The sequence below is a fragment of the Lissotriton vulgaris genome, chromosome 8, assembly GCF_964263255.1.
Source record: "Lissotriton vulgaris chromosome 8, aLisVul1.2, whole genome shotgun sequence".
In the NCBI taxonomy this organism is placed as follows: domain Eukaryota; kingdom Metazoa; phylum Chordata; class Amphibia; order Caudata; family Salamandridae; genus Lissotriton; species Lissotriton vulgaris.
Window position 1 is genome coordinate 667,115,447 of NC_141696.1, and position 26,438 is coordinate 667,141,884.

Below are 26,438 nucleotides of genomic sequence, written 5' to 3' on the forward strand. Positions count from 1 at the left end.
AGGACACACCTCAACTTCTCCAGTTGATGTATACAGTGAATGCACATCCCCAGCTGTCACTCCAAAGCAAGACAGCCAATCCACAAACCAGCAGAGGCACACAGGATGTCTAAGCAAGAAACCACATACTTTCTAAAAGTGGCATTTCCAAACACACATTATAAAAATCACCTTTACTAACAGATGCACTTTTATATTCTGAGTTCAGGCATACTGAACTCCATCTTTCTATCTTGTCCCACTGGGAGGTTATACTTATAAGATGTTATAAATAAAATCCCATTATATCCTATAAGACAGATAGTCTTTCAATAGTGAAAAACGAAATTCACTGTAGTTCACTATCAGGACAAGTTAAACACAACAGGACATGACCTACCTCTCACATACAATGCACCCTGCCCACAAGGTTACCTTGGACCTACCTTAGGGGTGACTCACATGTAAGCAACGGGAAGGTTAGGGCCTGGCAAGTGGGTGCACTTGCCAGGTCAACATGGCAGTACCAAACTACGCACAGAAACTGCAGTGGCAGGTATGAGATACATTTAGAGGCTACTCATGTGGCTGGCACAATCAGTGCTGCAGCCCCACTAGTAGCATTTGATTTACAGGCCCTGGGCACACACAGTGCACTGTACTAGGGACCTATCAATAAATTAAATAGTCAATCATGAAAACACCAATCCATTTTCACAATGTACATAGGGAGCACTTGTACTTTGGCACTGATCAGCAGTGGCAAGGAGCCCAAAGCATCCATATCAGCAAACACGAAGTCCAGCACACAGCAAAAACACAGGAGGCAGATGCATAAATACAGGGGAAAACCACACCAAGCATACCAGGTCTAAAACATACTATCTGGAGTGATGCCAGGTACTGCTCCAGGTGTCCGCATCACCTCCTGATTTCTATAATCTGATAAGAATCAGACACTGCCCACCCAATCACAACATTTGTACAGTACTTCATATCGGAGATGCCCGTTACAATAAAATTATTCCCTGTAAAGTTCTGTACTAGTGGTGGGGCATCTCTGCTCACTATCAAATTACTAAAATAAAAAAAACTATCACATTTGGCAAAATATGCCCTTGTCTCAAAGGTTTTGCATCACAAAGACAGCCCAACATCTCTCTGTGAGCAGTGAAGACAGCATATAATATTAGACTTTGATGGATATTATGATGTTACCACTAATAACAGAGACCAATGAACCAAATTGTTGCATCCATTAGTTCAGTTTAGGTGCATAAAAAAGCCATCTTCTGTCATATATTCTAAGATCCATTTCCACTTGTTCTGGATCTGCACATGTTTATGAAGGCAGGGCAGGGAGGAATGGGGTGCTTGTAGCATGTGTCAGTGGTTGTGCAAAACTGTCCATAAACTGTACAGTGCGAAATTGCTCACATAAGCCTGTACCATCATGCTTCCGGTTTGTGCCATTAGTGTACCATGAGACTACTTCTGAGCAAGTTGCAATATATGAAAACACCATGAGACTTAGCATACTCAACTTTGTTAACCTTTGTTTCAGAGAATGATCAAAAATGTTATCCTGGTGTCTGGAGAAAAAAATCAAATACTTTCATAATCCATAATATTTAGGATCTGATTATTTCTTGCATGTGATGTTATTAGGAAATATAGAAACAAGGTTTTCTATTGTAGGGTGTATAAATCACAGAAATTAATCTCAGAAATAGAAGTGCAACTAATTGTTTTTCAGATTAGATTGATGTTAGAAATGGGGGTCTCTTGTTGGCAGAGGTAGGTATCTTTGTCCAAATAGGGACCATTGCTTCTAGTCAGGGTAAGGGGGATACACACTTTAGATAACCCTGCTCACCCTATGGGTAGCTTGGCCCGAGCAGACAGACTTATCCCAAAGGCAATGTGTAAAGTATTTGTACTCACAACACACAGTAATACAGTGATAATACCACAAATGTACACCACACCAGTTTAGAAAAATAAAGTATCTTTATCTAAACTCAGTAAGCAAAAAGAATATGACTGTTGGTTTCCAACAACTTAGTCTATAGAAAACTATGGATGCGTGATTTCTCTCAAAGTACCCGTAATTGCGACAAAATTCACAAGGCCAAACAGCCGCAGAGATGGGAAGCGTTGAAAAGCAAAGAGATGCATCAGTTCCTGAGACCTTGGGGAGGCCTGCGCAAACCAGCATAAAGTTTGAAAAAAGAGAAGAAAAATCGTGCATTTTCAAGCAAATTTGAGAAAGCAGGAAGGTTAATAAAGCAATTGTGAAAGTGCAGTTATTACATTAATGGATGTCATAACATAGGTAGCTGCTTATTCAGTATAACCACAGAGCTTCAAGCACATGCCCCGCACACACATACAGACTCACACACAAACCCACACATCAATCCACACACACACTCACACAGACACCCCCCACACACACACACACAAACAAACACGCTCACACACGCATCCACACACAAACACACATCCCTGGGACATAATGCAAACAGTGTTGCATAGGAAGGCCTGCAGAACTCACCCCTCAGACGGTCTCAAACATATATTCCCCCCCTTTCTTCTTCCGGGATTATTCGCTTCTCATCAGCTGCTTGCCGGATTCCCAGCCCCCGCGTTTTAGATACTTTCTCTGTCCGTCATTTGGCATTTTTAATTTAAAGAAGGCTGCAGTCTTGCCAGGGCTGCCACACTGAAGGGCACATGCAGTAGGCACACGTCGTCTGGGGGTAGACGGCGGTTTCTAAGAAAGAGGACGAGTGGCGCTTGTCAAGCTTTCTCTTGATTGAAGATTTTCAGCAGCGCCCAATGTCAGTGGCACCGTGGCCACGGGCATTGGGAACCCTATTGTTCTGTTTTTTACAACTAGACCAGACCATGGGATGTCGGCCCCCTTTCCTTGACCATCGCATTCTTCTTGCTACGCCACTGAACTTGTTAGAGAAGATACTCCATTGTCGATAATATATAACGTTTACTACTTCTGACGAGGCCTCGAAGCGCTTTGTGGAGGGGTAGTCACTACTCCATGGAGCTCAGTTATTTTCTACTGCTAGTTGGAGTGGGTTGCACCTGGGTTAGCTCATACTTGTACACAGAATGGCCAATACATATATCTCCCTTTAGGGGACCGCTATTGGGTCGCAAACTGTCCACACCCACATACTTTCTGATCACTTGCACAGGTTCATGGGAAATCGCACCACCGTTTTCCCTGCGTTTGGAGCATCATCACTGGGACTATCAGTGCAGACAGACTGATGACAGACAGATACACGGAAGATGACAAGTTCATAAGCACCCTATGCAGCACTCTCAATTGTCAAACCAACAACATGCAGGTTTACACACCACTCCCCGAGGCATCCACGAGGCCAAGGGATTTCCTAACGTAGCGCGACCCTAAACAAAACTGCATAACATATATAATAACCAGAATTGCCTTACAATGACTGGCAACACAATTCTGGGGCAAGGATTGTTTGAAGCCTTAGCCAAAATCATGTTTTACCATACGTGTGCTCTTTTTACATATGGAATGCTACATTTTGTGGATGGAGTATACATACATGTGCCGATTGCCGAAGCGATACAAGCTTCATCTCATTGTGTGTGCGTGATGGTGTTTCACTTTTTACTGTATGTTGTGCATGTCCGATGATAATGGCACCAACTTGAACTGAAGTCTGTACCCGGTATGCGCCGCAACACAAGTGCATGTCATCGGCGATGACATGCACTTGTGTTGCGGCGCGGACGACCAGGTACAGACTCACTCGACTCCAGTTCAAGTTGGCGCCATTAATCGGGCCTGGCTCTGGCTGGCACAGAGGGCATCTGCGCAAGAGTCAAGTGAAGGTAGGGCCTAGGCCTGTGGTGCAGTCAGTGTGCTCACAATGCCCGCCATCGGAGGAGGGGCACGGAGCCAATCGGTCATAGGCCCCCTGGCCGGGCAAGATGTTTGTACGAATGAGTAGCCACTGACAGGCCAGCTGACAGCGCACAAGGTTCACCTCAGGCCTAGGCTGTCCCTCCCAGTCCCTTCTTCCTTTCTGCTTGCGCTAATCCCATGGCACATGAAAGTGAAACTGGAAAGGCAACCAAGACTGAAGTTCCCTGGTGGTGAGATCAGGCACAGAGTGGCGCAGCCTGTGAAGAGAGTGGATGGATCACAGTGACAACACTGAGGATCCTCTGCAGGGCAGGCAGTCTTCCCCATGCCCATGTTACTTACAGCAGGTGAATTGAAGGGCGGTGCGGTGCCCATGATGACTCTACTGCTGCTTGTGTATGTGTGATGAGACCATGATTGGAGCGTCTGAGAACTTCTGACATGTCACATGATTAATTACTGACTACCGTACCGAGGATTTCTTTACAGATTCAGTCTGAGTCACTCTTACTTTTTTCACAGCAGCAGCAGGATGGATCGGATCTGGAACACGAACATGACGACGTTCTGCATACTACTGTAATAATAATAACTGTACAGACAGTCACAGTACACACACAACAGCGAGCGTGATGGTGAGGCAGAGGCGGGAGTCGACTCGGTCTGCTGCCTGCGCACGTCGGCACGAGCCCCTAGAGAGTGAGACATCACTCACCTACACACCAGCGGCGCGCGCGATCTGAAATGGCCAATCACTGCATGACTTCACATGAAGTCACACAGTGATTGGCCATATAAGTGCGGCTGAGGCAGTGTGTGCCACCACCCACGCGCTGCATCCAATAATGGATTGCCTGCCCTTCTGTGCGGTGGACCAGCCAATCCTGGCGCTGCATGCAGCGCCAGGATTGGCAAGGGGGGCACACTGACTACTCACCCTTTGGAACCCCGGGGACTGCGGCACGACTGCTGTGAGAAGCAGCACCCCCTGGTCCCTCTCTACTAGTAAGGAGAACTTCACTGAGGTAGTGCGCATGCTCGGGCTAGTTACAGCCCAAAAATGTACATACGCAGTAGTACTGCTGCAGCTGAGTGACTGTCACTTAAGCTGCAGCAGCCCAGCCCAGCCCCACCCCCTGCGCACTCCTGATGAAGTCAGGTGTGTCCCGATTCGGCGCTGCGGCACTTATAATATTCAGAATCTATTGCCATGCCAATGCAAAAAATATTTTTAGTGTGCTCTTGATGGCGGTGCGTCCATGTGGCTTAGTGGGGCTACGCCCCTACGCCCCAATGGACGCACCGCACCTGACTATCAGGACATGTCACACACATCAGTACATTTACTACCTTTCACATACACTGCATCCTGCCCAGGGAGGTACCTTGGGCCTGCCATAGGGGTGCCTCACATGTAAGAAAAGGGAAGGTTAGGGCCTGGCAAGTGGGTGCACTTGCCAAGTCGACATGGCAGTTAGCAAACTGCTCACAGACACTGCAGTGGCAGGTCTGAGTTACCTTTTCAGGGCTATTCATGTGGGTGGCACAACCAATGCTGCAGGCCCACTTATAGAATTTGATTTACAGGGCCTGGCACACTTCAGTGCACTTTACCAGTAAATCAAATATGCCAGCAGGGATAACCAATTGTAATCACAATTTACACAGGGAGCACTTGCACTTTGACACTGATCAGCAGTGGCAAGGTGCTCAAAGCATCTAAGCCAGCAAAAACGAAATCCAGCACAGCACAACAAATACAGGTGGTAGTAGCAAAAAGTCTGGGGAAACCACGCAAAAGATGCCAAGTCTAACAATTGACTTATAGTTTGTTTTGATTTATGATGACCTAGTGTTAAAATGAGAGACCTTGTTTATTCTGAGCTACAGCATGCACCCAAAGAATCCTAAAGATCATCTATGATGTGAAATAAAGTTGACCAATTGGAGCCATATTATGCTGAGTGCCTTTCGGGTTTACAAAACGTGAGGGAAGGTAGAGCACTGGCATATGAGAGAAATCTGCTCAGACCCTTAGTTCTTCAAGAAATGTCTGTTTTGTCAGTACAGGACTTAAATCTAGATGTGCCTACTGTGTTATGTTGTGTAGAAACTGCATAGGCTCCACCAACTGAGGGATGACATGTAAAACCATTGAATATAAATTTAAGTATGTTGAACTTCGCATATTAATTGATGTATGTTGATCTTAATCTTATATTAATGTTCTAAGCCTAATCCCTAGCTGATGTGACACAAAACACCTCATTATAAGCTGCCCAGCAATTGAACTGGTAATTCCACCGGCTTGATTTTCTGTTACCAGAGAGTACTGTATCTATGGAGAGTCAGAAACACCTCACCATTATGAGGTCGACCCTAAGGGTCCTATGAGAAATGGGAAATGAGCTGTGATTTCACTTCACTACTTCAGACTCACCATATTATTCCTCATTCTCAGATGCTTTATTTCCCAGGCATTTCAGTTGCTTTGAGCAGCTGGGTCTTTACATTAATATATTTCCGAGTAACCCCCAACCTGCTTTTTGCAGTAATTCAATTGCTTAATTAATTTATTAATTTAAACCTTGTTGTGAAATATGCATTTTAGTAATTTTGTTATTGTTTTTTTAAAAAACAGCAGCAGTACATTTTAGTTTATCCCGTAAAACATATTGGATTATCGCATAAGCAATATACCTGGTCCATCTTGGTACGCAGATTTAATTGGGTAGAACTGATTATTTTTTTAGTTAGAGAAGATATCATTGTAATGTTAAATCCCATAGTCCCTATATTTTCTCTTGCTGAGTTATACATCATCATTTTTGTACACAACTTCTTCTGAGTTAAAGTAAAGTACATTGGGCCTCATTTATCGGAAATGATGCATCGCTGCGTGAAAGCAGCGATGCGTCACTTCTCAGTGCGCACTCCTTGCGACATTCCTGATGTGTCATATTTAATGTATGACGCATCATGTCACAAGGAGTTACAGATACGTCAGTATTTCTGACGTATCTGTAAGCGCAAAAGTGACGCATTTCTGGAGTGTGTCACAAAAGTGACGCAACTCCAGCAATGCGTCCTTTACCATGGGGCAAGCCCCATGTGAAAGGGCCTGCGTCAGTCTTACGCCTTCTGTGAGGCAGGCGCAAGATTTTGACGCAGCGGCATCCTAAAAGTGACGCAGTGAAATCTCTTAGATTCCTTGCGTCAATACGCCCCCCTTGCATACATTATACCTGGCGCAGGTATAATGTGGCGCAGTGGTTACAAAGTGACGCATCGACCTAGATGCGTCACTTTGTAAATATGGCGCAACTAGGTGCATTTTTTACGCCACTGGTGCGTCACAAAAAGTGACGCACCGGCGGCGTAAAAGTGACGCAAAGCCTCATAAATGAGGTCCATTGTATCTCAAACATTCTGTGAATAGGAGTGCTATAACATGAACAATTGTCCAACTGGATTTGCTTTCAAATATTTGGCAGATAACTAATGTAAGTACAAAAGACACACACTAGCACAAGTACGGATTTAATAAAGACCACAATGTTTAAATAAAATACAATAATACCAGAATGTAAACCATGTAACATATACATACACAAAAAATAGACAGAAAAAATTGTACACATTGTCGCAATGTGAGGGAACACATAGAATTGGAAGTACTAACGTTTTATAAACACTTTTAATTATGTATTTCGATGTACACCTACACAGTTGGACTAAGTCATGATACAACGGTCCTTTGCATAGGGCCAACATTCATTTGCATGCTTAAAATGTCAACCACGGGTTGAACCCAATTTACCGTGGGGATCGCTTCAAGGCATGCAAATGAATGGTGCACCTAATAAAAACAGTAACAAGTGGGCACATTATTTGGTGGAGTGTTTTTTTTTATATACTGCAAGGCTGGTGTGCATTGGAAGCCATTACCTGAGGGTGGAAGAATCACAGGATGCATGAAGGCCAGGGTACTTGTAGACTATACATTTTAGTTAAGACCATATAGTGTAAATAATATGCAATATGTGGGTAGGTTACTAGAGAGCTCTTACCTAAAATGCCTACAGTAAAAGTGTATGAAATCTAAGACACAAAAGGGTGATACTTATGAAATGTACTTAAAAGATAGATGGCCTGACACAATATGTAAATTGAGCTTATTTATTCAGCATGGTTCTCCACTGGATGAATGAGCATTAAAGAAGCTCAAATGAGCACTTAACCAAGTAGTTCGAGAGGGTAAGAAGAGTGCTTGAAGGAGCCAACCTCCCAAGTTAAATTTGCCATAGAAAGCTTTAATTTAATAGTGAGGAACTGGTACAATCAAGGCCAACACCGACCAGCTAGGCCCTGGTTGGCTAGCAGTTAAGCTGATTTCATAGATCTACACGTGTTGGGGACTCTGTTGATCTTTTATTCTTTATCCATTATGTATGAATAAAGTGGCATATCAAGGCACATGTTTTTTTACATTCAGAGAATATGCCAGTATTTTTAGATTATTTTTACAACCGGATGTGTGTGAGGAGAAAAGGAGTTAACACAAACTATTTTATTCAGGTTTTTCCTAGGCTTCTGTTTTAGCAGTTCCTATCTAGGGGAAAGTAGGTACTTTTCTTTGCACCTTTGATCAGGTTACGTGTATACCTCTTTCCAGTAATTTAAGCATGATGATATTTGAGTCATGAAAATAGATATTTTTGAGGGTACAGTCATGTCTCAGTATAAAGAACTGTCCAAGAGGTAAACAATTTCTAAGTCCCATTGGGTCAAAACTTTGGTATTTGAGCATTGTATGTCTTTTGATTGGTTTCCTAGAAAGACTTGTAAACAGATGTCCTGCATCATGTCTTATTGTAGGATCCAGGAAAGGTATTTATAACAGTAAGTACTAGTACATGTTAGATGAGATTGGGTATTATTTAGATATTTAATTAAGTCTGTTGAGCATGCAATTAAAACATAAAAACATTATATAGCATTTCCAACACTTAACATTAAATGGTAAGTGATTTTTATTATTTTGGACAAAGTATTGCTCAAAATGATCTGCAAAAACATTACTTAGGTTGGGAACAAAAATTGCTCCCATCAAAGTACATTTACGTTGTCGGTAGTATTATTCCCCTTTTATAAAAAAAAATAGTTCTTTGTTGGAGGAATCTCAAGGAGTTCTGGTTGGAACTTGGGTTGGCCATGGTCAAGTGTCAAGCACTATTCAGTTGTGCAAGATTTGTTCTTGGGGTATATTAGTATATAGAAACTCTACGTCAGGAGTCACAAGGATATTCTTTGTCGAGTCAAAATTAATTTCTTCCAAAAGGTTTGTCATATGGGTGCTATCCTTAACATAGGTATGTATTAGTGGTACAGGATCTCTAAAGAAGTAGTTCATATATTATTCAACTGGTTCTAATAAAGAACCACAGCCTGAAATTACCAGCTTACCCAGATGTTTTCTCATGCTTTTGTGGATCTGAAGTAGTATGTAAAGCAACAAGGTCCCAGGACAATTCTTGTTGAGAAAATTGTACCCATACATAGTGAGAAATTCATCTTCTTTAGATTTAGACATTATCAATAGAATAAAATCCTTGATCTTCAACAGGGGGTTGTGTGTTAGTTTCTGTTAATGTTCTTTGTTATTAACGTGTCTCAGGACTTCCTAACTGTAGTTCAACCTGCCCCAAATAACAGTACTGCATCCCTTGTCGGCAAGTTTAATAAAAAATATAGTATTAATCTTAATGGAATGTTTGTGTGCCACTATTTCGTGGTCTTTCTTTACAATTCCTCTAGCAATGAGTGTGTGATTGTGTCCAGGTCCTGTAGTTCATTCATAATCCCCAGGATAGCCTTTTGATGGTCTGGTGCAATTGAACATCTTAAATCTTTCCAAGGGTGACATGTATTCACCAACAGTATTAGCTAATGACAGGGTGTGTCCAAACAATATACAAGTAGGTTCCTACCTAGTTTCACACCAAAAGTAATGGGGGAATCAGACTATTTGTTTTTAATTAAGTATGTTTGAATCAACAAAAATTAGTGGCTGACTGCTAGGTGCCTGCCAGCATCCTCAAGCTGAATGTTTCAAAGATACATTTCTTCTTGTGGGACCTTGTCAATTGTTAGCTAATCCTGCAAGAAGGCATACATCACTATGAGTGTTTATAGTATCTGTGCCAGCAAAATATGCAACCGGGGTGTTTGGTGGGAATCTAATCTGAGTCTAAGTACCCACATTTACTCTGTAGCTACATATCAAGCAAACATATGCCCTATGACTGCCTGGGGGTCTTCATCCTCCAAAGCATACAGTTTGCTTACCCTCTCGGGAGCCCTCAGTTGCCAGAGAGGTACAGCATCTCCTGATCCAGCCTCCTTCCTCCTCATGTATATCTAGGGGGGGTGAATAAAGGTCCTCAGTTCAGACTGACCCATTTTGAAACAAATTCAGACTGGAAATTTGTTAATAGGATTTTCTGACTGGATTCTGTTATGCCGTAAAAACCTTACTGTTCTCCTAACGTTTTACCTTTACTCTAATTTAAATTTCTCCTTGAAATTACTACAACTCAGGTTCCTCATTTCCCAAACATATAGACTAGTCACTATTTGCTTGACTATTGAGCTTTAAACAAGTCCTCTATATCAAAGTCAATTTACATTCTCTTCCAAAGATAATAGGGGCTCTCTTTGACCTTCATGTTTATGTTCAGAGGTTTCACTTCATCTGTTCTTTTTTCTCTGGTAGGTATGCCTTTGTAGCAGAATCACCAATTGACTGGCATGCTGTTGAGTAATCATAATCAGTGTCTCCACGAACATTCCCTTGGTATTTTTTGTTTTCCAGATGCTTAACATGGTAGACTTTCTTCATATAAACTGCAGAACACTTTGCCAGCCTGCATACAAAATATTAATGACAACTTCTTATTTTGGATGGCTTTTAAAACATGACTGTTTAAGACTTGAAACATAACAAAGCATGTGGAGAAGTGTGGCTCAGGGGTTGGAGGCGGCAGACCCGGAAGCTGAGATCGGCCCTGGACCAGGGTTCAATTCCCCGCCTCGGCGGGTCTTGGGCTCAAAAAATTCCACGGACTCGATAATTCTCGCTCCGGTGCCTTCTCAACTCACGGGTTCACACTCTGCGACTCTGGGCAATAGCTTGCTTAATCTCCACAATGGCCCCTCGCGGCGGATGCCTGGCTTTCACCTTGTGGATACCCTGCCGGGGTTATCTCACAGGGGAATACCAGGACGGGTTCCTTAAGCAAGCGCCGGGAAACCCTTTGTGGGTAGCTGTGTGCTATATAAGCTCAAATACATTTACACATTTACATGTAACCCTGCTTGGCATCTTTATCGGTAGCCAGCTCTTGAGCCCCTCCATGCCCCCCAAACAGGGCAATTCCTAGAAAGTGATGTTCAATCACCTCTCCAAAAGGGAACCACAAGGTCTCTTATGGTATTGATAGATGTGCACACCCTCTCCATTTACTATACATTTTTGTGTAACCACAGATTTAGTGGTAGCAAGGTCAAGTGCCGCTTTCTAGTTTTTTAAAGAAGTCACTCACATTTTATAAGCAGCTGACATGTGTATGCCATTAGCAGTAATGGGGTAAACCAGTAAACCTCAGAACCTGGGTAAGTAAACTGAACATAAACAATGGTTCTGTTGGGAATCACACTTACATTGAAGATTTATTGAATACACAGATGAAAAAATATATCCGGTGAAGGATATATCAGGGAACACAACTGAAACCAAAACAAAGACAAAAACACTGACCACAATGAAAGATACAGGTAAATCTTTTGTATTAACCTTTTTGACGGATTGATTCAAAATGTTTTTGAAAAGTTGTCCAAAACAAACAATACATAGACTGAATGTACATTGGGTGAGTGAGTCGTGACTGGTGACTGAGTGCTCAAACAAAGATTAAACAACAAAAATAATCATACATATAGACATCACATTTATAGCAAAGTGTCCACTCTGAATTACAATGGTTTCAAACGGATATATTATTTCTTTAGTTCGTTGAAACTCTGTGTGGATGGATACATAGACAAAACGTTGACGTTTCGACCCTAGACAGGATGTACTGATTTATGTGCATCTATAGCGGGTCTTCATCAGGACTGCTAGATGGTGGGACAGCCTATGAATGTAAAATAAGGTACGGTCAGGGCCTAGTGTGTGTCAGTGTTAAAAACAATACGGGCATGGATGCCTCGTCAGGCTCACCTTATTAAAGGTAGAAGAATCAACCAAAAGTGCTTCAACTGTGGGGCGGAGAATGTCAGCTGACAAACTCCAGGTTATGTGTGGCGTAGGTTTTACTATGGAAAAAAATCAAGCACGGTATAACTTTAGGTCTTTGCTCCGGAGGAGTGATGCATGCCTTATGGGCTGATATGGTCAAGGCTTTGCATACCTTGTTTTCTTAATTGTAGTCTTCAACACCAGCCGGTGGGAAGATCAGTGTGGGGCGGTGCCGCCGTGGCGATCACCTAGAAAGATGGATAGAATTCCGGTGTCAACGATAAGGTACAAGAGGAGCGATCTCCCTGTCTATTAGTGATTTGTGGTCTTAAGTAGCCGCTGTGATTCATTAGACAAGCTATAGAATGTATTATGGTGACTCATGTGAATTAAAAAACAACTTGCAGAGACTTGTGTTGTGCATTTAACACGCAAAACAAATGCGGGGGTAGTTAACAAGTCAAGGCGACGGGTTCGTTGAAACACATAATGCGATGGGCGCTTAGTCAGTGCATAAATGGTTCCAATTTGCTATGATTTAAGTGCATCAAAGGTTCCAATATGCTGCGATTAATTAGTTAGAACCAGACACTCTATCGTACGATAAAACAGGCTTTAGTGTATATTTGTGGACATCCATGTGAATTAGAATACAACTTAATGCGGCGTTTTGCACATAATAAACAGGTGATAGCATGCATGGCACATCCGTTGTACAGGTGGTAAACATGCCGGATCTAAGCGCGTTGTCAGAACAGGGAGGGATCCAGTATGCCGTGATTAAACAGTTAAAACAATTAAAGATAGACCCTAGTTTGTTCGTGAAAGACTTCACTTCTATGCAGGGCTAAATTCCTGCTTCGATATTTATTTCTTAAGGGCTGAGTACAACAATCAAGTTGGCTTCGAAGCACAACAGAAATATAAACTTATGGCTCTGTGTTGAATGTTCTTGGCTTTCCATTGTAAAGCCGGACATGAGTTTAAGGGTTAGGGGCAAGTCAGCGGAGCAAAACTTACTTCTGGCAGCAGCGGGGAGCGTATTAATCCGTCTGTGCAGTTCGGCTTCTGACAGCCCGGGCCCTCCTATGTCTCCTATTTGGGAGGGAGGGGTGAGGGGGGGTGAGCAGACACCAGACCAGATTGAGAGTGTGCAAAAGGCCGCTTTTATTGAAACAGGTGCATATTTACAACAATACAAACCTGGCAACCGCCTCACAAAACTAGTCCTCACTAAATAAGATGTTACCTTACAACCCCAAACGTCAGGCCCGCCCCTAACACGTCACAAACCCCGCCCCCACCCAGCAAAACATAATTACAATTCAAACAATACCAAAACCTGATAATCCTTTAAATATCATCCCAACCCACCGCATAACATCACATTCCAAAAATTACCCACCAACAACTTACATTACCCAAAACCTTGTAACCACCCCACGAAACAACTGTTTAAACTTTTCAAGCCATAGCCCAACTTTAGCAAAAACCAAACAACCTTCATGTCCCTGCTGACCAAGAACGCCCAATTTCCGCACGGCACCTGTTCCAAGCGACAATGAACAAATCTGATTGTTACCCCATATCCACCTGTTCCGACAAAAAGACCCGAAAATCATGGAAGCATAAACTAAATAAATGAATAAAGGAATAAATAAATAAATAAAAGACCCAGGGAAAAGAGGAAAAAAGAGCTAACCGAGAATAGGGAGGGAGGGAGGGAAAATTTTCAAATACTCTAATGAGCTCCCGGCCACCAGGTCATTCAACCTAAAATGGTGGCCGGGAGGAGGAGCCAGGGGAATATATAACTGGGCTCCCTCAGTAGGAACTGAGGGAGCCCAAAACAAGCCCAAAAACAGCCCAAGGCTGGCGCTCCGAGCACACCCCCCCCCCCACTAGCCCCTCCCAATCCGCCCGGGGGTGGGGACCTCCCTACGGTCGGCTGCCCCCCCCCAAGCCCCCCTTGGGAGGGAGGGGTGAGGGGGGGTGAGCAGACACCAGACCAGATTGAGAGTGTGCAAAAGGCCGCTTTTATTGAAACAGGTGCATATTTACAACAATACAAACCTGGCAACCGCCTCACAAAACTAGTCCTCACTAAATAAGACGTTACCTTACAACCCCAAACGTCAGGCCCGCCCCTAACACGTCACAAACCCCGCCCCCACCCAGCAAAACATAATTACAATTCAAACAATACCAAAACCTGATAATCCTTTAAATATCATCCCAACCCACCGCATAACATCACATTCCAAAAATTACCCACCAACAACTTACATTACCCAAAACCTTGTAACCACCCCACGAAACAACTGTTTAAACTTTTCAAGCCATAGCCCAACTTTAGCAAAAACCCAACAACCTTCATGTCCCTGCTGACCAAGAACGCCCAATTTCCGCCACCCAGAAAAGAGGGTGAAATGAATTACCCTCCTCTCTTTCTGCCCCCCAAAACTGACCAACCCAGGAACCAGAACACCTCAACCCAAAAAATTTTGAATCTTCAAGCACCTGGAGAGCACCTCTCGCACTTCCAATAAATATAAATCCATCCCTATACGAGACAAATGCACACCATCGCTGCGAAAGAATTCCATAGTGTCATAACGGATGTCCTTATGGGACACCCGCCCAAAACCCAGATCTCTACAAAAACCGGAAACCTCCAAATTCAACTTCCTTCGCGCCTTATCAACCGCCCTAGGCTTGATCGCACCCCTCCAGGTTCTTCTAGGGACCAACTCTGTCCATAAAACATGGCAGCCCGCCCATTGTTGACGAATAAGGGAAAGATCCTTCTTCATCGCTCTCAATAAAACCACTCCTTTCACCCCACAAAGGTCATTCTCACCAAGGTGCAAGAGCAATACATCAGGACAAACACCTCCCACCAACCAAGAATTCAAGGCCGGGACAAGCTCCCTCCAGATCATACCTCCCTTCCCCTTCCATACAACATTAAAAAGACGAGAATTAAAACCAAGCGTGGGACCAAAATAGCTTCTTATAGCTTGATCTTCCGCGCGCCTAATGAAGGAATGTCCCACTATCCAGATCGTCATGACAGTAGAACAGGGGCCGGCCACTGAACCTGAAAAAGAAAAGCAGCATCAAACTCAAGAAAAATTATCATCCGCAGGCGCCATAACAGGATCAGTACGCACATAGCGCCTAAAACAGTTGGAGGACCAACGCCCTAAAGACATAATGTCTTGCTGCGACCAACCCCTGTTATGAGCTTCTGTTGCTGCCCCAATCCTGAAAGAATGCGTACCATACTGTGTCTCATCCAAGCCCATGAAGCGCAGCGCTTTACGCAAAACCATGCGCAGTTGATACTCAGTCACCCTAGAACCATCCATATGTCGAAAAACAGGGCCCTCAAAGGCGGCCCCCGAACAGTCCCGCAAACGCCTGGCCCACCTCAAAGGACACGTCTCAGAAGGGGAAGAAGCTTCCAGCCAAATGCCCCTCCCTTTGCTGTGTTGATCAGTTTTTGCCCGAGCCAACCAGACGTGCAGCCCTGTTTCCAAAAATCGAACATTCCCCCACCCCACCCCAAAAGTAACTTTCGACCCCAGTAACTCAGAAACTCTGAAAGCACCAAAAAACATCCAAACCATAAGAGTAGAAAACAAACAAACCTCAAACTCATTCAAACAAACTGAGGGCAAAACCTGCAAAACTCGGGCTAATGTCTGCCAAGACAAAGGTCGGCGAACCATATGTTCCCTACCCCTCTCCCTAGACCAACCTTCCAGCATGCGCTTACCCACCTCCCCTGCTGAAGGAGAATAGCCCCACAGTAATTTGCCCATGAACGCAATACCAGCCAATTTTCCCAGCAATCGTCACACGTGTCAGACCCCTGTCTATCAAGTGAAGAATGAACTGGACCACATCTTCAGATCGTCTCCAGCCCGGAGCGCGCCAGCCGGCCCCAGATTCTAGAAACTCTTTCCAGGCCAAGTCATACGCTGCCCTAGTGGAAACTGCGAGTGAACCTACCACCAACTGCAAAACCCTGTCTCGCCTACAGTCCACAGATGTTCTGGCATGCGGGTCGGCGTCCTGTCCGCCTCCGAGGCTAGCCCATGGAATCTCTCCCACTGTGAACGAGACAAAGCATCCGCAATGTCATTGTCCACACCAGGAATGTGTAAGGCCTTAAAACTGATGTCATACGTCAAGCACCCCAACACAAAGACTCGCAAGATGTGAGCATCCCTGGCCGACTGCCGATTGATAATGTCCACCACAGCCTTATTATCAATTCGAAACAGCACTTTTTTGTGAGCAAGCTCCTGACCCCACAAAGTCAACGCCACCACCACAGGGAAAAGCTCAAGGAAGGCAATACTCCTGCCTCCGTTCTTCCACGCAGCAGGCCACTGTTCAGCGCACCATCTGCCCTGCCAGTAAAGACCGAAACCATCACTGCCTGCAGCATCTGAAAAAATTTGGACGTCCCAAATCCAATTCTCTTCTCTGTACAGAGGAATGCCATTGAAAGAGTGTAAAAAGGCTACCCACATCCGCAGATCCTCCTTAACACCTGCTGACAAGCGGACGTGATGGTGAGGTAAAAACTGACCAGACAGAGCTCTACCCAAACGCCTGCAAAAAGTTCTACCTGCCCTGACCACCCTACAAGCAAAATTAAGATGGCCCAGCAGCACCTGAACTTCCTTCACTGTCACCTTTGCTTTGTTCAACATAACATGTAAGAGGTCCAACATTTTTGCTTTTTTATCCACTGGTAAGCGTGCCTCCATAACAGTAGAATCAATTTCGATCCCCAAAAAAGACATGGTCGCGCAGGGGCCCATTGTCTTTTCGGGTGCCAACGGCACACCTAAAAATTCCATCAGAGTTTGGAATGTTCGTAAAGCATTGTGGCATGCTGAGGAATTGGGAGCACCTACAAAAAAGAAATCATCCAGGTAGTGAGTCACAAGCTGGTGTCCTGACGTGTCGGTGAAAAACCATTGGAGAAATGTGCTAAAGGTCTCAAATAACGCACAGGATATGGAACAACCCATTGGTAGAGCCTTATCAACATACCACTTTCCTTGAAATTGAATCCCCAAAAGATCCCAGTCCCCAGAATGTACTGGCAATAAACGGAATGCAGATTTGATGTCACATTTTGCCATTGCCGCACCAGTGCCGGCAGATACAACCAGGGCCATGGCCACATCCACTGAAGAATAAGACACGGAAGCAGCCTCACCATCAATGAAATCGTTAACTGATGAGCCCTCCGGCCATGACAAATGTTGAATCAAACGAAATTGCCCAGGCTCTTTTTTAGGTACCACACCAATTGGGGAGACAATAAGATTTTCCAAGGGCCAATCATCAAAAGGACCCGCCATCCTTCCCTCACGCACTTCCTTATCCAATTTGTCTTGCACCACCTCTGGATGTTCATTGGCTGACAAAAGATTCTTTGACCACCGCCGCAACCGCTGCCCTGTGTAACCAAGTCGAAAACCTTCCTGAAAACCATCCAACAATAACTTAGCAGCTTCGACATTCCCATAACCCCTCAGAGCCACAGCCAAGTGAAAAGGATTAACTGGCGTATGAGCCTTTGGGCCCAGTTCCAGAAGTGTTTTTCCCCCCCCTGTTAGGCTGAGGCTGCTGTGCAGGAGCAGGGGCATTGGCTGTCTGCTGCGACCACTGTCTGCCTCCTGTAACTCGAGGTCCCCAACACCTGGACAGTGGGTGCGTTCTACCACATTGGGAGCATTCGTGTCTAAATTTGCAATATTCTCTCGGGCAATATCCTCTGTTAAAATCCCAACAGGTCCCATTGGCAGATTGGACTGACGCAGCTGCACCCACCCCTCCCCGAGTGGGCTTACCCTGAAAGGGCCGTGAAGGCAATGGATACCCACTAGCTGTGAAAATCGTCTTACCACCCGCCGATGCTCCCATAGTGTGTTGCCACAGGTCATTATCTAATTCCCCCCATTTCGCTTCAGGATCCCAAGCCATCCGAGCCCGGAATTCCTCATCGTACTGTGACCAGGCATAACCACTGCCAGTAATCTGCGCCTTTCTGATCACATCCATATACTTAAAAAGGGCCACACAGCGCTCAGGGAATTTCTCACAGTATACGCTAGCATATATAAGAAATGTCGCTGTCCAGTTTTCTATGGTCAAAGGAACCTTTGGGCGCTTGGCTAACTCGTACTCTTCCTCCTTAGACCCCTCCTTAGACCTAACTTCCCTATGTAAGAGCTTCAATAATTCCACGTACTCCCCTTTCCAAATCCTTTCCTTAGTGGACAGCATTAAATGAGCGCCCAATGGTTTCGTGACGCCATGTAAGGCAATTTCTTTATTTTAAGCTCCTTGCTGTGTGGGGGATCCTTACCTACCTCCATGGGCTCCATAACTGTCCCAGAATCCACCTTAGAACTCACACCCCCGTCACCCGTACCCACTCCTTGATCCTTAACATAACGACCTTTGTGGAGCTTAAGATCCACACCCCCTGAAGGAGGATCCCCCCCCCGTTCCAACAGAGACCATCAATGGCTTGTACCGCGGCCCAGCAAGCTCACCTGGATTCAATAAAGGCAGTTGGGCCGGCCTCGCTCTCCATGCCATCTGTTCAACATCGCCGCCTGACCGAGGAACCCTCACCGCGGGGCCGCTCTCCCGAGTTGGTCTGGAGACTGTAGTCCTCGGACGCACCACCACCGGTGCCTGTAAAACATCATCAGAAGCGTGAAAAAGCCCCCCCCTTGCACCCTCAGCACGTCTCTCGCCCTCCTCAGGGCTCTCCTCATCGTAATCTAAAACCAAAGATTCCTCCAACCTAGGAGGGGCCAGCACTTTTGACGGACTTCTGAAACCAACCTGGGCCTTACCAGCCCGTACTGACACCTGAGGCGGGGGAGCCGACTGAACCCGTCTGTACTCCCCCGAACGTTGACCAGTTTTGTACACCTTAACCAACGATGAATCCCTTTGTTGATGAGAAGAAACATTTGGGGCCAGCGAGGACGCGCCTGTCCTGCTTCTGCCAACCCCGCCGATATCCAAAGAACCTGACAATGGGGCCAGCGAGGACGCGCCTGGTCCGCTTCTGCCAACCCCGCCGATACCTGTAGAAAGAGAAGTTGGGGCCAGCGAGGACGCGCCCGACCTGCTTCTGCTGACCGCGCCGAGATCCTGAAAGGAAAACGTTGGGGCCAACGAGGTCGCGCCTGACCTGCTTACGTTGACCGCGCCGGGGTCCCTCGCCGGTACGGGGTATGCCGCGCCAGGCTCCACCCTCCCTTCTCCTCGGTGCAACTGGGCCGCACTCCACCCTACCAAGTCTGCCTCTCCACGACGCTCTCTGACCTGCAAAGAAAAAGGCTGAACTGATGTGCCGGGACCCTTACTACCAGAACGACCAAAACTATCAACACCACTAGCCATACAAAAACTAGAATCCTGAAACCGCACTTGACCAACCTCCCGAGAAACAGACCCCTCAGACCGAACCGACAACCCCCGCCGAGGAGGGGAAGGCTCCACTTCCTCACCACTACTACTCCAGTTCAACAGCTCCTGAACAATCTTAGACGCAGGTCCCGATGCCAGACCACCCTGCTCTTTCTGCCGGATATCAGAGCGGGGCTGCTCCATCCCCCCAAGCGATCTGCCCCCAACAGGCAAACCCGGAAAACTCAAAGTGCCCCCAAAACCACTCAGCATATCAGTCCCCTGGATGGGTGTAGCCCTGCCCGCATCACGAACCCCTTCTGCCCAGGAAGGAAAAACATCCAAACCCTCCCAAGACCTAGCACCCACCTGCCTATCGCTACTCTCCTGCAGAGGAAAGTTAACAGCACCACCCACAGAAGGCTCAATGAACCCCCTGCCAGACCCAGAAACATCCTGTGGATCACACAACAAAACACGACCAGACTGCTGTCCCAGTAAACCTGCCCCTGCCCTCCTCTCCACCTGCGCCCACTCCCCCTCCCCCACAGAACCACTGAGTACAGAAAGTACCTCTCCCCGGGTTGAAGCAGGGGGGGAAAACAACAGGGGGCTATATGGCACAAAAGCAGGCTGTACCGCACCACAGGCAACATCACCAGCATGTAAAACCTCCCCAGAAACACGGGCCGGCGTCGAAAATCGATCACCACCAGCCCCTGTGTCTACATTCGGAGTCACAACCTGTCCAGCCCTTCTGGCCCCCAAATCCGTCAAATCCATAAATTGACTATCAGGCCCAACAGCCGGCAACACACCCTCACCGCCAGCGCGAGGCTCGAGGGTTCCGACGCGTGCATGCGCACCAACCGCCAGCTCCGCACTCAACAGCTCCGTATCATGAGACACGGAGGCGGAAGCCGAGCGCTTCCTGCCTCCGCGCTTACCAGCCCGCTTGCCTCTTGCAGCGGGGACCGAAAGCGACCTCACCGGCAGCCCCACGGACACCAGGGAAGCCGGCACCTCACCCTCCCCCAATCCCGCCTCGCGCGGCGCAACCGTTTCCCCCTCCGCATGCATCACCGTATTAGGGGCCGCTCTCCTAGAGCGCGGGCGGCCCCTCTCACTTACCACCTCCCTTCGTGACTTCTTCGGCGAACCACACGCCGCGACCACCGCCGCAACACGCGCCGAGGCCTGTCGCCGAGGACGCGCCGCGCCAGACACGTCACCTAACACCAAGTCCAGGCGTCCAGCTTCACTAAGAAGGCGGATTGCCTCAAGAACTCGGTAATCTTCCCCAGACATGTCTAAATAAAACACCACAAAAAATTTTCAAATACTCTAATGAGCTCCCGGCCACCAGGTCATTCAACCTAAAATGGTGGCCGGGAGGAGGAGCCAGGGGAATATATAACTGGGCTCCCTCAGTAGGAACCGAGGGAGCCCAAAACAAGCCCAAAAACAGCCCAAGGCTGGCGCTCCGAGCACACCCCCCCCCACTAGCCCCTCCCAATCCGCCCGGGGGTGGGGACCTCCCTACGGTCGGCTGCCCCCCCCCAAGCCCCCCTTGTCATGCGCCGTCTGTGGTGTACATGTCAGTTTCTCGTGTGAGCTGCCTCATCGGCTTCTGATTGAAACCTGAGTGATTTAGGAAAACGTACATGCGTGATGCGCACATTCTTTACAAACGCCGTGCCCGAGTAATCTTTATGGGGAATGTGTAATATGTCACCAAGCCTCGAAGAGGATTGCTAATGTGATGGGCTTGTGTAATAACACTGGTCATTTGTCACACACTAATGAGCAATGTTCTATTCAGAACGGGGAACCTCAGTCCTTTTACAATCGAAAGTTATTGACATTACATTATTAAATTGGATTGCCATAAGATAGCGGTTTCGTTTTTGGGCGAAAAATAATTACATAATGCGTAGGTGACATCATCATATTTAAGAAGGGCAACATGGTTGTTGTTTTGTAAACATTCCTAAAAAACATTCTTAAAAGGGGGTTCATGTTTACATGATGATGCCTTGTCGCAAGGTTGTATTTAGATATCAAGCGAAGCTACTGTTTTTAGCAGACTTTGATTTTGTTAAGGCAATTGCATGAGTCATATTTGTAACATATAAAACATATTTAGCAGGTTACATTTTGTTAGGGGGAAATAACAGGGTTATTACATGAGTCATATGTAAAGTACAATACTATTTTGTAGATTTACATTTGGCAAGGGGACCACAGGTAACAAGAAACAGTAGTGTCTATATCCTAAACACAGGGGAGGTTTTACAATGGTTGATTCTGTAATTGCATGCTATACTAGCTGTGTATACCTAGTGTGGCCTGAGGTGTTGGCGTAGGCAAATGGGGTCTTGTATCTGTAATGCATGACAGACGCGATGGGACAGCTTATTCATAGGTTACAGTCTGCTCATCTGCACATAGGTTTCTTCCTGTTCATTGAAGCCGTGGGTAATTGCCTCAATAGTGTGTATCCAGCGGCATTCCTTGAAGTTAAGTTGGTTTGCAATGTTGCCAACCCTTTGGTGTGGGATCACATTTTCGAACAATATCCATTCCATTTGCTCGTGTGTATGTCCAAATGTTGAGTAGTGGTCTACTAATGGTGCCCCTTGTGTTTTGCATCGTATTCTTCTTTGATGTTGCAGAATTCTGTTCTTCACTTTTTGGGTTGTCTGGCCAATGTAGATCAGTAGGCATGGACATCTTATGACATATATAACATTTTGGCTATTGCAGTTTGTGAATTGACTCAGTGTATATGTCTTCCCACGGTGAGTGACAGTTTTACCGGTTATTGCACATTTGCATGCTTTGCAGCTGCCACATCTTTAATACAAAAGATTTACCTGTATCTTTCATTGTGGTCAGTGTTTTTGTCTTTGTTTTGGTTTCAGTTGTGTTCCCTGACATATCTTTCAACATGTGTATGCCATCATGTCCTTGCATGTTCCATGGAATTAGAACGTATTGTATAATTTCACTGCTCACTAAATGAAGGCTAGCTTTGCAGGTAAAAATGACAGGATGCTCTAAAGACTTTTGAGGGGATGTTTACAATAAAATGTCAGCGCGCTGTGTAACTCCAAAATTGGTAACGCAGTGGTCTGACATTTTTTAAGCGCAGGGATTCGCTGTATTTACCAAAATATGACACACCCCTGCATTTCCCCTAACGCTGGTGTAAACAAATCTGCCTAGCGCCAGCACAGGCACCCTTGCGCCATGTTGCAAGGTTGCCTGCGCTACAGGGGGGGATTATGTTTGTGCAGGAAGGTACACCTTCCTGCACATAAATAATTTGTAAAGGCGATTTGCTGTTTCTATCTGTGCTGTAGAATGCAGTACACATAGAAAGAGCAAAATACAAGGAGAAGTTAATAATTTCTCCTTTGTAGCGCCATCCTAAGACCAGGTTTTACCTGGCCTTAGTTGTTGGGGCTGCCCCATCCTTGTAAATATGGGGCAGCGTAAAAAAGCAATGGGTGTTGCGGTGGAATGCTCACAGCAACACCCATTGCCCACCCCTTTGCCACAGCGAACTGCTGCGGTAAAGGGCATATGTTGCAGAGACGAACGCCACCAGAGCGTCAGAAAAAGTGATGCTCTGTTTGTGTTAGGGGCTTGTAAATATGTCCCTCAGTTTCATGACCTAGACTGAAGAACATTTGATTCACTCAGACCCTGCTTCTTTGCTTGTCCTTTTGCCAAGGTGTTACATCTCTTCTGAACTACATTGTTTGGGTACCACTTAAATAACTTCCATGTTATTAATTATGTTGGTATCAGATGAGAAAAGAAATGTAAAAGGATTTTTAGAGAGATTCAATTTTAGATTGAAGCCTAATTAATGGCATTTGGACAAACTAGCACAGCTTTAATTAAATGTCTCTACATTAATTTAGCTGTTTAATTGAAACTGTACTAGGAAAGTCCGAATAATTTATCACACTTGCAGCTGCAGACAAAGGGTTTTTAAAGTACATACAGAATTTCCTAAGGGTTGTGCTAAAGGTTGTCACCATTTTAAAAATGGCAATCGTTTGTAGGGGGTATTTGCAGTGGTTTTTACAGTGGCAGGGAATATTCTTGCACATTTTTACTATAACATTGTTCCCAGGTGTTATCCAGATTGTCAACTGCACTATTAGTGTAACAGGAACTGACATTGTGCATACAAAGGAGACATTTCAGCTTTCCCATCTTAAGCAATGCATTTGAAAGGTTTAAAAATTATTTGCACATAATGTCAAGTGTTCAGCTCTTTAAGGAAGTTGAAACTGTGCAAGATACATCTTGCAAACACAATAAAACTAAAAGTTGAACCTAGTACGTAGGTCTGAGAAAAGAACAGAACCCAGGGCTGTAGACAGGGAGAGCTGCTTAGACTTTTTGCCCCAGGCTCAGCACTGTGTTGGGCCGTGCACTGTTGCTGCAATATTTATATATCATAAAACCAAAGTTTGATGGCTTAACACAAAATCTCATTCATCTTAAATAAAGATGTAGTGGAAAGTGAAATAAGACTATGATTGCTGTACTGTGTCCACATTTGCAACTATCTCGGAAAGTGAAATCGATCACCATTAACAGCGCACTAAAGAACGTTTGCACCAACTTGGTAGACATCTGAGTTAAAGATCAGCTATGGTTACATAGCAAAACGAAACAATCCTTAAACCTGAAACACCTGAGATATGGTTTGCTCTTCAAGTACATGGGGTTCACATCTGTCATGCAAACCGTAACTCACACACTAAATTAAATGCTCATGACCTAACTTTTATTGCATCAGATGACGTAACAAATGATTTCACCTGTGACACGGTATATTACCTTATCTTTAACGTTTAACAACTACTGATATAGTATGAACTCTTTATGTATGTGTTGTAATATAAAGATATTTGGCAATTTGTTATATTTAATGTTATAAATATTGTGAGGCAATAAGCATTGAATTTGGTTTGTGAATTATGGTTTGCATAGTATATGTGTGTGTGCTGTGGTTTGTGGCACCAACTATAGTATAGGAATGTGGAGGGGACAGTTTTATTTCATAACTGCACTTTGCCTGCCCCACCCCTTTTAACTCTCCAGAATAGATATCTGCAACACCCACAGAAAACTAAACATGTAAAATGTCTGCAAAGTTTTACCTGGATTTGTCAAAGAATGCCACAAGTATTAACAGTTAACTGTTTTACCCCATACCCCCTTTTATCTGTCCCCTTGACAGATCTGCACACATTTCAAAATACTAAAAGTAGGCAAAAAGTTGAAGTATCCGACCAGTTTAAACTAATTTAATCAAATGGCACTAGAGTTATAGGCAAATCAAAAAACAACCTTTCTCTGTCAAGAGAGCACTAACTTTTTACACTTTCATGCCCTCCACCACATTATTGTAGTGCTAACTATTGAATAACTACTGTAAGGATCTACAGAAAATGAGAAAAGCCATGCCCATGAGTAAAAGCTAACTATAATTTATCTTTAACCTTAATTTTTGGGCTAGATAGATCAGTGGCATAACGAAACCTGAGTGGGCCCCCCTGCAAAGTACAAGGAGGGGACCCACGACTTACCACTTTGCCCCACTGCCAAAAAATCTGGTATGTTTTTAAGTGAAACCTCCAACATTTAATGAAATGCCTATATATTGCCTAACTCAAAGTTTGAATAAGAAAGTGAGAAAAACTAAACATATAAGCTATAACATTTGAAACATTATTGTTGAGAGCAGATTATTCTTCTGAGACAGCGGTCAGAACAATGCCAAGGAGCTGGCCTATTGCCTCAGGAACTGCCTATCGTTGAACAACAAAGATCAACTGAATAGGGTCTGGATTAGAATTGACACAGATGGAAAATAACTTGAAACTTTGAAAGACAATCCTAAACCTGCAATTTCACAGACTCCACCTACAATATACAAGAGTAGTACACAAGATATAATTCAGTAAACTGCCAGCTCCGAAATAAATAAGCTGGTGTGAATTATCTGCATGGCAAACACTTGCGTCTGCCAGGGGGCGTGTATGATAATAACCACTCTATAGTATTTAAAATAAACTGAGGAATTAATTTCAATTTCTACCATCATGCCTTTATTAGTTTGCATGACAAAAGCAGGCAGGCAAACAAGGCTGAAAATGGAAACTGCTTGGATGCTTCAGAACATAGATGCAGATGTTTGTCTGTATTTATCATTTCTGAAGAGTAAACAATGCTAATTACATGATTTAAAGCCCACATATTATAGACAAATGCAAACAACACCATAAATAACACCTCATGTAGGATAAAACCAAACCATATCAGCAAGTACCTAATGACAGAATCTATAGTATCTGTAGCGGGTGAAGCTAAGGAAAAAGTGCAAATACTATCAAAGTGTATAATAAAACAAACCGCAATCCAGCAATACACACAACCCAAGTACAACAATCCTTTCTTCTTGCATCAAGGTGAAAACACTTTCAAAGTGAATGATAAAAACAAGTCCAGCAGTATGCAGAAATGAAGCCAGGTTGGTCAAACAATTCCCCCTTTGGTTTGTGCATGAAGGTGTAAATATGTCACAGTGACTTTTTAACAATAACATGTACAGCAAGCAGCTGCATAAAAAGATCCATGTACTGTACCCTTCCTAGGCACATAGACATCTAGCGCAGAGTCACTACTCCAGCGCAGCACTGCACATCTACCTGAAGTTGGCCATGCGTGAGTCAAACACACAGCAGCTGA

General features: G+C 44.8%; 2 protein-coding genes across 3 annotated transcripts in view; one reads left to right on the forward strand and one right to left on the reverse strand.

Moving 5' to 3' along the window:
- Positions 1-26,438, forward strand: part of DMD (dystrophin) — a 4,652,165-nt gene that overhangs the window by 3,483,874 nt on the left and 1,141,853 nt on the right. The window lies entirely within an intron of this gene.
- Positions 14,693-20,444, reverse strand: LOC147697861 (uncharacterized). The gene is made up of 2 exons (XM_086933585.1): positions 18,791-20,444; positions 14,693-15,303 (listed from the first exon to the last, which is right to left on the reverse strand). Exons 1-2 carry the CDS (start codon positions 20,442-20,444, stop codon positions 14,693-14,695), a joined length of 2,265 nt encoding a protein of 754 aa, XP_086789711.1.